This window comes from Podarcis erhardii (assembly GCF_964252035.2).
Source record: "Podarcis erhardii genome assembly, chromosome: 17".
NCBI classification, from domain to species: domain Eukaryota; kingdom Metazoa; phylum Chordata; class Lepidosauria; order Squamata; family Lacertidae; genus Podarcis; species Podarcis erhardii.
In genome coordinates this window covers 4,867,058-4,879,671 of record NC_138515.1, presented here as the reverse complement: position 1 = coordinate 4,879,671, position 12,614 = coordinate 4,867,058, and the positions used below count along the sequence as shown (strand labels likewise).

At 52.5% G+C, this 12,614-nt stretch overlaps 1 protein-coding gene across 2 annotated transcripts in view; it reads left to right on the top strand.

Moving 5' to 3' along the window:
• Positions 1-1,876: 1,876 nt before the first annotated feature.
• Positions 1,877-12,614, top strand: part of KCND1 (potassium voltage-gated channel subfamily D member 1) — a 71,503-nt gene continuing 60,765 nt past the window's right edge. Inside the window, exons 1-2 of one of the 2 annotated variants that reach the window (XM_081845141.1) lie at positions 1,877-1,962; positions 3,948-5,748. In XM_081845141.1, coding sequence (XP_081701267.1) covers positions 4,634-5,748 — 1,115 coding nt within the window. In that variant the 5' untranslated portion in view covers positions 1,877-1,962; positions 3,948-4,633. Of the gene's footprint in view, positions 1,963-2,670; positions 2,883-3,947; positions 5,749-12,614 lie in introns of those variants that run through there. The other variant, XM_081845140.1, reaches the window with a different exon arrangement.

Genomic DNA, 12,614 nt, shown 5'->3' with positions numbered 1-12,614 from the left:
AGAATGTGTCCTTCTACAGTGGTACCTCGGATTACAGACACTTCAGGTTACAGATGCTTCAGGTTAGAGACTCTGCTAACCCAGAAATAGTACCTCAGGTTAAGAACTTTGCTTCAGGATGAGAACAGAAATCGCGCGACAGCAGCAGGAGGCCCCATTAGCCAAAGGGGCACCTCAGGTTAAGAACACTTTCAGGTTAAGATCGGACCTCCAGAACGAATTAACTTCTTAACCCGAGGTACCACTGTATTTAAAATGCACCTCTGGATTATTTATGGGGCAAAGGAATTCATTCATTCCCCCCCCCAAAAAAAATAAAGTCTGGCCCCCCACTAGGTCTGAGGGACAGTGGACCAGCCCCCTGTTGGAAAAGTTTGCTGACCCCTGGCTAGCCTTTCTCCCTAGCATGTTATTTTTCAATGAGCAGGGAGGGGATTTTGGGGCGGTGATAAGGAACACAGAACCCCCACCGCCCACCTCAAGAAGTGTTACTGTCCTGGGGAGGCACTCAGGGCGGCCTGATCCAGAGGGTGGCACCGCCTGCCAGCCACCTACTCCCTAGAGTTGTGGGCAGGCATTACAACTGCTGCAGATTTTTCTTGGGGATACAGCCACGGGGCAACTCGGAAGGGAGGAGGGTAGAGGGCTCTGCCTCTCCTTGGCTCTGCTCCACCTACTGGGGGGGTTTCAGTGGGCACCAGTGAGTTACCACTTTCCCCGGCTGAATCTAGTGGTCCCAGGCCCTAAAGAAGTCAGATTAGCCTCAACCAGGGCCAGGGCCTTCTCAACACTGGCTCCGGCCTGGTGGAATGCTCTGTCCCATGAGAACAGGGCCCTGCAGGATCTGATTTCTTTCCGCAGGACCTGTAAGACAGAGTTGTTCTGCCTGGCCTTTGGCTTGGAGCCAATTTGATCCCCTCCCCCTCTATTTTTTCCTTTCTCCTTCTGTGATGGAACTCCTATTGGAGGACTTCCCTGGCTTTTTTCTGGCCCATGTAGGACCAGCCTTAGTGAAGACTTGACGTTTTTATCCCCCAAAAGTTTTTGCATTTTAAATGTTTTAATGTTGTATTTTAATCCTGTTTTTTAAGTTGTACTTTGATCAATTGTTTTATATCCGGTTGTAGCTGCCCTGAGCCCGGTCTTGGCTGGGGAGGACGGGGTATAAATGATAACAATAACAATAACAATAACAATAACAATAACAATAATAATAATAATAATAATAATAATAATAATAGATCGTTCCACGGGCGGCCTTTTCTATTAGGATGGGACGCCGCCGCTCTGCAGGAGAAGGGAGCTGGGCTCTGTACCGCAGGGCAGCGGTACCCACGGCTTCCACAGGAGGCGCTCCCGGGACGATCCCGGGAGGCTGCTCCTAAAGCGAGAAGCCGTGCAGAAAAGGACGCAGGAGGGGCCGGCAGGTGGGGCTGGGTGGGGGGGTGGCCCAAGGGGCGGCTGGCCGCTGCTCCTTACGAGGAGCTGACCCCCTCCCCATGGCGTGCGGATGACACCCCCTCCCTCCTCCTCCCCCCCCGCCCCAATCCTGAGTGGCACCAAATTTGAAATTCCTGCCGAGGCTCCTAAAGGCGACGCGCGGCGGGAGTGCGATCAAAAGTCGCCTCGGCTGCGCACGGGGAAATCCCGGCTGCCGGGGCGCGCCGAGGGGAGAGCGGGACGTTGTCTGGCGAGGCGAGGGGCGCAGAGGCGGAGGAGAAGGCAGTGGCGTAGCGTGGGTTGTCAGCACCCGGGGCAAGGCAAGTAATTTGCGCCCCCTAACCCGTGGATTTGCGCCCCCTAACCCTAACCCCCAGATGTTGCGCCCGGTGCGGCCGCCCCCCCTGCACCCCCCACGCTACGCCACTGGGAGAAGGGTGCCGCCTGGGTCCCTCCGTCGCTGCCTCGCGCCTTGGAGAGGCCGCCTCCTCTCCTTCGCCCCTCGAGTCTCCAAGACCCCAAGTTAGTTCTCCTGCGGTTCTTTTTTTTGCGCTCTCCTTCTTTCCTCCGCCCTCCCCGCGCCCCTTTTTCTCCATTCGTCTTCCGCATCTCCATCTCCTCTTTCTGCACGTTTCCAGCTCTGGCTGTGGATCTGCTTTTTCTTGCTCGGATTCACCCACCCGAGTCTCTCTCGACCCTCCTGGCCGAGGTTTCTCGCGTCCTCTCCGCTGCTCCCGCCACTCCGTTTCTCCGAGCTGTTCCTTAGCTCGCCCAGCGACTACCAGGCTGCAGCCTTGAATGTCTTCGTGATCCTGCTGAGATCTCTCCATCTCCATCCTTTCTGCATCCTCCTGCCCGTTGCGTTTCTCTCCCGCCCAGCCCCCTTTCCTCGCCTTCCTCTCTGCGTTCTCCAGTTGAACTTCAGCCTGTCTGCCTACTTCGACCTGCCTGTCCGCCGGTGCACCCATTTCCTCTCCTCCTGTCCAGCCATCCTCCCGCCGCCGCCCCCCCCCCCAGCCCCCTTCCCAGGCTGCGTCTCCCGTCCCCTCCTTCGCCTCCGTCTGCTGCTGGTCCCCAGTCGGTCGGTGCGCTCGCTGCCTGGGGTGCGCGCCTCCGCCGCCTGCGATGCAGCCACTCGCCGCTGCCAACCGCTCGCTCGTGCCCCCTCCCTGCCGAATGCAGCTCGCACACACACACGCGCACACCCTCACTCACACGCACACACACACGCGGCGCCGGGAGGGAGGGAGGCAGCGCGGCACAGTCAGACGGGCGAGCCAAGGGGAGCGATGAGGATCGGCGCCGTCGGGGGCAACGGGAGCCCTCTCGCCCACGCACGGGGGGCAGCCCGGCACCCCACAGCCGGACACCCCTGGCCCCGCACCGGGGTTTGCGGACGCTCCGCCGCTGCCTGCTACCGGGACAGAGCCAGCACCCAGGGGGTAAGAGGATGGAAATCAGCGACCCGCGGCACGTCGCCCCACGGATGTGCCCCTCTGCCCTCCTTGCCCCATGGGTTCTCCACCCACCTCCCCACGGGGACACCTCTTTCCCCCGAATGTGGCCCTTTCCCGCCACAGATTTGCCCTTTCCCATCCCTTGATTGCCTCCTCCCCATTTCTCCCCACCTCCCTCCCCCCTCCACGCCCTGTGCTAGAGATTTGCCTGCCCCTTCCTTAAATTCCATCCCACGCTCCCCAAATCTTGGGGAAGGGGGGGGTGTTCTTTTTTTTAAATTTCACGTTGTTTACTCCTGTCTACAAAGCGATGTAGATTCACTGCCGCCCTCGCCAACCCAAATTGTAGAGAAAAGGGTTTGAGGGTCGGAGATTTCAGGAGACAAAGGGTTAATGGGAAAGTTTGTTCGGACCCTGAACCCCTTCCTCTCCACCCTCTTTCTCTGGGGCTGCCTGCTTGCTCACAGGGAGAGCCCCTGCTCACGCTCCAGGCACCCTTGCAGCTTGCGTTGCCAAACTCTTTGTTGTGTTGCCAAATTCCTGCTCTGCCAAACTCCTTCTTGACAAAACCTTTGCTCTCTTCCTTGACACAGTATTATTAACTGCTCTCATACTCTCTTCCTTAAATGTCCCTTCAAACTCCTTTCCCAATATGAAACTAGCCCTGGCTCCAGCCACTCAACCTCCAACTCAAATCAGCTTAGAACTGGAGGGAGATTACTTAGAAGTAGCTGATCTCAAGTAACCACCCTGCTCTTAGATCCCATCACAGGAATCCTGGACCCCATCATCCTGCCCTGTCTGTGGATCCCCATTTCTTGCCCCCAAACAGAGGAGGGGTTCTGGGTCTCATGTTGCTCATCCCCTAATATCCCCTGATGGATATTTTACACAAAACCTTTCTTGTTTTCAGCTTTTGAAACTTGGCTAGTTTATAACTTCAGAACTGCCGCATTCAGTCCAAAAATTGCAGCCTTGCACACTATTATTTCTCTCGCATAGTTTTACTTCTTTCTCTCTTCCCTGTCTCTCTTTTTTCCATTATCACAGCACTGTGTGATCTACCCCTTTGACCATATCAACTGAGACCCCTTCTCTGACTCTGCTCCCACACCAGGAATACTTTCTCTCTTCCTATACATTCTCTCTCCTGCCAGGAAGAAAGAATTAGTGGAGCAGCAGCAGCAGAGGAATACAGCACTCGTACATTGCAGATTTTCAGAGGGGAGTTTCCGCTGTTGTTCACAATGCACAGAGCCACATGGGCTGAACATCAGAGAGACCGTGGGCAGAATGATCACACTTACCTGCATTGCCTTCCTTTGACCTCTGCCCACAACTCCTAAAGTTATCAGCACTGACAGTAAGGAGGCATCTTGCCTGGAAAAAACCCTGGATGCTGTTTGAGTGGGAGGCGTCTAGGTCCATGGGGCTTGCTAACATCCATTGAAAAGACCTTGGCTATTACTGTGCTGGGGAGAATAACAGCCTTCGTTCTTGGGTAGACCTGGATTTTGATGTCTGAGACAAGAACTAGACTGGATGACTATGCCTCTGCTGGGGCCCTCTGCTCCACTGATTCTTGGTGATAACTGAGCAAAGAAACCTTTTCAAGAAGGCTTTCAGAGAACGCCTCTTTATCAAAAGCTTTTCCTGGGACGATACTTAGAGCACAGTTGAGTTTGGATGGTGAGACATTTTAGCAAAGGTTCTGTTATCTACTAACTGTGTACAACATGGCTGCAGGGGTGGCAACATGGCTGCCCTTTGCCCGGGCAGCAGCTGTGGGCTGGCTCCCACTGGCCAAGAAGCCCATGCCCAAGCCTCCTGCTGACAAGAAACGCCGCAGCGATGAGATCTTGGTAGTCAATGTCAGCGGGAAACGCTTCCAGACTTGGAAGAACACCTTGGACCGTTATCCGGATACCCTGCTGGGCAGCTCAGAGAAGGAATTCTTCTTTGATGAAGACAGCAAGGAGTACTTCTTTGACCGCGACCCAGAGATGTTCCGCCATATCCTCAACTTCTACCGCACTGGCAGACTCCATTACCCCCGCCAGGAGTGCATACAGGCCTTTGATGAAGAGTTGTCATTCTACGGCATCATCCCAGAGCTCATCGGTGACTGCTGCCTGGAGGAATATCGCGACCGCAAGAAGGAGAATGCCGAGCGCCTCGCTGAGGATGAAGAAGCAGAGATGACCAATGACACTGGCCTGCCACCGGACAGCACCTTCCGCCAGCGGCTCTGGAGAGCGTTCGAGAACCCCCACACCAGCACCATGGCTTTGGTCTTCTATTATGTGACTGGGTTCTTCATTGCCGTGTCGGTCATTGCCAATGTGGTGGAGACCATCCCATGCCGGCCCTCTCCTGGGAGGAAGAAGAACTTGCCTTGTGGAGATCGCTTCCCCAAGGCTTTCTTCTGCATGGACACAGCTTGCGTCCTCATCTTCACCTTTGAGTATCTCATGCGCCTCTTTGCCGCCCCAAGCCGATTCAAGTTCATGAAGAGCGTGATGAGCATCATTGACGTGGTTGCCATCATGCCCTATTACATTGGGCTGGTGATGCCAGAAAACGAGAATGTCAGCGGGGCCTTCGTGACGCTGAGGGTGTTCCGCGTCTTCCGTATCTTCAAGTTCTCACGCCACTCGCAAGGGCTGAGGATCCTGGGATACACCCTCAAAAGCTGTGCCTCTGAGCTGGGCTTCCTGCTCTTTTCGCTCACCATGGCCATCATAATCTTTGCCACCGTTATGTTCTATGCTGAGAAGGGCACTGCGTCCACCAACTTCACCAGCATCCCTGCTGCCTTCTGGTACACCATCGTCACCATGACCACACTTGGGTGAGTTGCGCACATCCTTGACATAATCCCCAAAGGTTTGGCCTCAGTCCCCCACCAACACTACATTCTTCCTCTGCCCTCGTGGAAACCTCATTTCCAGAATCCCCACGTGGACCTCTTGATGGCTGTGCCACCCACTAGCACCCTTGCTTTGTTCAAAAGCACCTCTGACCCAGACTGGTCCCAGACAATGGGATTTGAGGGCTTTCCCTTAGAGGTATGTAAGCTCAATGAGACAAGTGAATCCATTGGTGCACTAAAGTTACTTTAGACTCTTGGCCTTATGGAAAAGCCCCTCTTGAGATGGCGATGTGCATTACTTACCTTACCTCGATGTGTGGTAAACCAGCCTTGCTGCATTCAGAGGCCCTCCTGCTCATTCTGCTGAGTGGAGCCCTGGACCTCTGCCCTGCTCTGGTGGTACCAGCATAGACGGCATCTCCCTTGTTCCAAGTTGGAAATAAGTTCCAAGTGCTTAGGAGGTGGATAAGCATGGAGGCCATACACAGAGCTATGCTGGGAAAACAGGGTTCTGTTCAGCTGGGAGTGGGCCACCTCTCTTTCCTTTAATGTTTTGACATTAAAGTCAAGCATTTTGTGAACTGGGTCTGCCTAGCTTTCTCTCAGCCACCCAAACACCAGAAAACCGGTCCAGATTTCTGACAGTCCCCAAGTGGGGAAAAGAACATGGCCCCTCACACCTGAATGGTCCAGGTAGCTGTGTGGCACTGTCTTGCAAGGAGCCCTTCAAAAAGTGTTGTGCAAGATGGGGAGGTGCCCAGAAGGGAACCAGCAAGGGGTTGGGTGGTCTGCTGGGGCCAAGGAAGCAGAAGCAGCGAAGAGAAATATGGGTGGGAAGAAGAGTCAGATTGCGGGAAAGGGCTGGGAACGCAGGGACTAGGGAGCGTTTTCCAAGGAAAGAGAAGCACTTTTGCGTCTACTATGGGTGAGAACTTTATCATGCCCCTCCCAAAATAACATTTCCTTCAGTGCAATGCTCATACCCTCCCTTTCCCCTATGGTTTTCTGGCATGCTTGGACTACAAGCATTTTGTGCTGTTTTGTAGCCCTGGTATTCCCTGTTCAGATTTCACGCTGGAATCCTGAATTTGGATATATTCATTTTAGCATGGTTCCCTTCCTGCGGAAAAATCAAATACTGATTTGGGTGTTTGTAGTTGTGTGTGTGGTGCATGTCTGATCCTCAGAAACTGGTACAGTATTGGAATTCTGGCATTTCAGAATGTTGGCCGCCTCCAGGGATTTGCTTTCCTGGGCCAATTGACTGCCTCACTTTTTGTCTGGACTCTGCTGGATATCTTCCATGACATCAGAACAAGAGTAGAAAATCTGGTGTCTCATCAGATTTCTACATAATGTTTCACTTTCCAGTTTATTTCAGGGCTCTGTTGGGGCTGCATTACCCTCCTCCCCGAGGCTACCATAAGATAGTATGAGGACTATTAATATCATGCCATCAGTGTACCTTCAGTAAAAGACAAGTCCCTGCCCCAAAGAGTTTAGAGAGCCCGAAGGGGCAACAGAAGGACAGGAGGAAGCAGCAAGGGATGAATGCAATGTGTGTTTCTGTGGGGGGAATTATTTGGAATGTTTTGTGTGCTAGTTTTGCAGACAGTGTTTTTGGAGGCTCTGCAACCCAGGGTGATTAACAAAGGCCTTTCTTGTACCCCATATATTAATGAAGCATCCATCACTGGCGCCGTCTATTTCTGCATGGCCTGCAAGTGGATTCCCAACTGAACGAGGATATTTTATTGTTATTGGGAGGTGTCAGGGGTTCAGTGTTGAATCAAAGTTGGTGAGATTTAAAACCCATCAGCTTCCATCTGGGAGAGATTATAACAGTGCACTGAGACTGCAGGAGGCCTGGCAATTTGTTTCACTTTTCACCCTTCCTTTGAGAAACTCCAAGAGAGGGGAGCACAGGGGTTACCCGCTCCCCCATTTTATCTTTACAACAACCCTGTGAGGTAGGTTTTTGCTGAAGGAAGTGCCCCTGGCTCAGAGTGAGCTTGATGGTGACACTCTAACCACTATGCACGACTGCCTTGGGAGCATCTCAGTGCTGCTTGAAGGAAGGAGTAGAGGTGGATCTTGACTGTGAGAAAAAGGAATCCATAAGGCAGAACTGGGGAAACCTCCAGGTGATGCTAAACTATCCCTGACCACTGGACGTGCCAACTGGGGGTGGTGGGAGCTGAAGCCCACCACATTTGGAGGGGAGCAGGGTCCTGTCTACAAATCAGAGAGGAATGGGATCTGAACTGATAGACAGGTGCTGGCAGCTGAGACATAGTGCTTGCCCATCTAGGGTTCCTGGGTCTGCGAGTGTTGTGTCATGGGTTCTGACCTCTTTCTCAGAGTTTCCAGGCAAAGGAGTAAAATGCAGTTTCTCTCAGTGCCCATGCCATATGAAAAAATAAAGTGGGGTGCCGCTGCTTTACCAAAAGTGCTATAAAGTTATAATGCAGCAGATGGTACTGCCTGGCCTGAGCTCTTGCTGGCGGCTAGATCCCACTTCCCTGTCCATCAACTGCCATACCAGACACGCCACACAGGGGCAGATCCTGCTACCCATCCCACTAGGTGCAAGCCGCAGCCTCCTCCGGCCTTGCTGCCACCCCCCACATCTAGATGCAACCCCTGCTTTTCCAGGCACTTTGCACATGCTCGGAGATACTTTTCGCATGTGCCAGGGATAAGCTCTGCTGTTCCAAACAGATGCAAGGACCAGGCTAGGTTATGGCATAGAATTCGTCGTCGCAGGGAGGGAAGCGACAAGATAAGGAATTTGCGGGGTACCAGCTGGCCTCTGTGAATGTTTTCTGGCCTGCTTCCGATCAGGGAATGAATGAATAAATGAATGAATGAATGAGCAATTTCCCAGATCGCTGGACGGGTGGGAGGGGGCTATTTATTATCCTACCAATTGGAACTGCTGCTCTGCTTGAGGCTGAGAGAGTCTGGATGATGGATGAGCTGAGGAAGCCATTGGATGTGACTTCCGATCTTCTGCACCCCAAAGGGGAGGCTGCGGTTCAGTGAGGTAATAGGACAGCCAGTAATAAGGCTATAGGGCTATAGGGCAGAAGGAGCACGCTTGTTCAGAGACACTCTGGAGTATGCTCCCTTCCCCAATGAACCAGCATTTCTCTGCAGTGGTATTTTCTGCACATTTCAAGCCAGTGAAGGGAAACCAGTTCCTGCAGAGCTGGGACAAACTGAGGCTTGGTTTGGAAATCCAGATTAAAGGCTGGGGCTCTGGGTCAGGATTGATGGGAGCTCACGGCAGAGGAGCAGGCGATAAACAGGTGGTAACCGGTTAGGATGGAAAAAGGAATCATCTTTCTTTCACACATTGCCCTGTCCAAACTTAATGAGAATCCACTGGTTGCTATAACATTTCCCCAGTGTCAGCAGCTGAGCTAGCAAGAACTCTTGGCTCCCCCCCTTCCCCAGCCCCCACTAGGCCTCTGCTGAGAACTACAATCCTCAATAAATCCAAGCCACAATTCCCGAGCCCTTCCTCATCCTCTCCCAGCCCTCAGAGCTGAGGTATATCGAACCTTGGGAGCCCTGGTTCCTGCCCCTTCTCTCCTCTCCTGAAACCCAGCAGTTCCCATTATTGGGAAGCTTTAATTAGCTGCCTTGTTCCCATCCGCTCAATTAAGTTTTAATAACTCGCCTGTGTGTGTGCCAGCGAGGCACCCGCTGTCTGCAAACCACCACCCCAGTTCCCAGCATTGATGAGCTGCCTGTGCAATACACCCTGAAGCGCATTAACGAACGGCGGCTTCTGCTTCTGCTGATGTCCCTTTTCCACAAAAAAGAGGGTGGAAAAAGGTGCCCTGGCCACTTCCAACCCCCCCCCCCCAACACCCCGCACTGGAACTGAGCCACAAAGGCAGATGTCCTGGGCATCCTCTTCCACAACCCACCCCCCTCCGCTCTGAATAAAGTCTCTTTTGTGTCTCATTGCAATCTTTGCTGGCTCTTCTCCATCTTGCGCTCCTCCATCGCTTCCCCTTTATGCTGGGTGAGTGCAGACTGGCCTTTAGCAGTCTGATACCTTGGCGCTGTGGTTAAACCACAGAGCCTAGGACTTGCTGATCAGAAGGTCGGCAATTCGAATCCCCACGACGGGGTGAGCTCCCATTGCTCGGTCCCTGCTCCTGCCAACCTAGCAGTTCGAAAGCACATCAAAGTGCAAGTAGATAAATAGGTACCGCTCTGGCGGGAAGGTAAACGGCGTTTCCATGCGCTGCTCTGGTTCTCCAGAAGCAGCTTAGTCATGCTGGCCACATAACCTGGAAGCTGTACTCTGGCTCCCTCGGCCAATAAAGCGAGATGAGCGCGCAACCCCAGAGTTGTCCACGACTGGACCTAATGGTCAGGGGTCCCTTTACCTTTACCTTAAGCGGTCAGAATATTAACACGGGCTCACTATCACCACGACAACCACCGTGGGTCCTGCAGCTCCTTTGGCCTAACAGTGGCAATTCCCGATTCCTCATCCGTGAGGCCACCACCTGCCCTGCCCTTCCTGTACCCTTTGCTTCACAGGAAGCCCCTCACAGCGACCAGCCGCATCTCAGTTCTACCTCCTGTGGAGTGCCTTGCAGTAGGGCTGGCATGGCCTAGGGCACTAGTTGTTGTACCTCACAAAAACCCAAAGATCTGGAGTCAAAAGCCAACGCAGTCATGGAGTTGTACGTTCAAAGCACTCTGGTATCACCTGAGTCACGGAGAATCCCGGGAGCTGTTATTTGTTATGGGCCTTTGAGGTCAGCACCCTGAACAAATGGCAGCTGACAGGATGCTTTGGAGGAAGCCATGACTGGTAGAAAAGTCTTGGGCAAGTCCAATTTCATTGCCTCCATCTGTAATACAACTGAACTCCCTCCATCTGTAACAGTGAATTACCTCATATTTTAATACAAATTGTGTGTGTGTGTGTGTGTGTGCATGCACAGCAGTGTGGAGTAGTGGTCAGAGGGTTGGACTGGTACCTGGGAGACGAGATTCAAATCTTGACTCAGCTGTGAAGTTTACTAGGTAACCTTGGGCCAATCACCATTTCTCAGCCTAACCTACCTCACAGGGTTGTTGTGAGTATAAAATGGAGATGGGGAGAACCATGCATGCCAACTTGAGCTCCTTGAAGGAAAAGTGGGGTATAAATGTAACAGAAAAAACAAAGCACGCATGTTTGCTGCAGTTGGCTGGTTCTTTCAAATCAATGCGTAAAACTTACCCGCTATCTCTTGGCCTCGCTGTCTAACTAGTTATCAAGTCACAGTGCTGTTGTAGGGAGAAGCCACACAGAGCAGAAGTCTTCCTTTCTACTTGCCTCTTAAATGGACAGAACTCCTCTCAGGATCTAAAGAGGCAACTCTTTGTCTCCTAAGTTTGCAACAGACACAGGCTGTCCAATTCCTTCACACCAGTAGCAGAGAGCCTTTTTATTTTTATTTTTTAAATCCCTAGGCCCTTCGTGCGGGGAACCTCCAGATGTTACTGATCTACAACCCCCATCAGCCCTAGCAAGCATAGCCAATAGGCAGGAATTGTGGGAATTGTAGTTCAGCACCATCTGGAGGGTCCAGGATTCCCCAGACCTGCCCAAGTCTTTACTTTCTCCATGCCTTCTGCCTCCATTACAGGTAGCTTCTACAGACAGATCTCTGCTTTTCAGTACCCTGCCTTCACTTTACTGACTCCTGGACAGCATTCCTTAACCATACAGCATCTTTGCTGCCTCTGCACCATCCTGCCAACAGCATAGGGCCTCTCTTGTCCCTAAGATGATAAGTCCTAGAGTTTTGGAACCTGTGGCTCACCCACATATTGTCGGACTCCAGCTCTCATCAGCCCCAGCCAGCACGGCCAATAGTCAGGGATGATGGGAGTTGCAGTCCAATGGCAACTGGTTCCTCATCCTGCTTTAAAGGCACCCTCCTTTCATTGGCGCCTTCTCCATTTCCCGCCTCCTCTACTTCCCCTTCACTGTGTCCTTTGCCCCCCTTCCTATGTTGCTTCTCAGGGAGCCTTTCGCCCTCCAGATGTTGGTGGACTACAACTCCCATCAGCCTAGACTATTAGCCCCAGTAGCTGATGGGAGATGTAGTTCAGCAACTGGAGGACCAAAGCTTCCCTCCCCCTGCTTTAGGCTTCTCTACCACCTAGTAGACCAGCATTCACTCAGTTTTCTCGTCCTCACACCCACCCAGCTAACTGGTTCCAAGGACTTAGCAAAAGCTCTCCATGCATGGCAGAATGAATTAAATGCAGCTCTGGTGCAGCAGTCCTGTGCAAACAGGCATCCTGAGCATAAGCTCTAGGAAAGGCATTCGGGAATATGCAAATGTCTCTTCCTGCACCTCCACACCACTCCAGATACAGCTGCACCTCAGCCTCAACTGCTGTACTCTAGGGGGGGAACCCTACCCCTTTGATTCTTCATTTTCACTGGAGGATTTCAAGGGGAACTGCCCGCTTGGCCTCTTGTGCTGGGGGTGATTCCAGCCCTGGGCTTCCCCCAACCCCGATGCAGCCAGGTCAGCAATTTCAAGCTTTTATTGTTGTTGCTGAGTAATTTCTTTTTATGGGCTAAGTCACTTAATGTGTAACCAAAGGGAGGAGAATGAAATAAATAAATTTCCAGGCAGTGAAGGAGCGTCCGTAGGAATTGAATTATTTATGGTCAGCTGGGAAGAGAGGAGAGAACTGGCTGCCACTGAAACTGGAATTCTGATCAAACACTTGCAATGTGAAAAAAGGTTTCTGCCGGAGAGCAGGGTGTCGGCTGCAAGAGCATGGGGGGCAAGGAGAAGACCGAAGTGGGG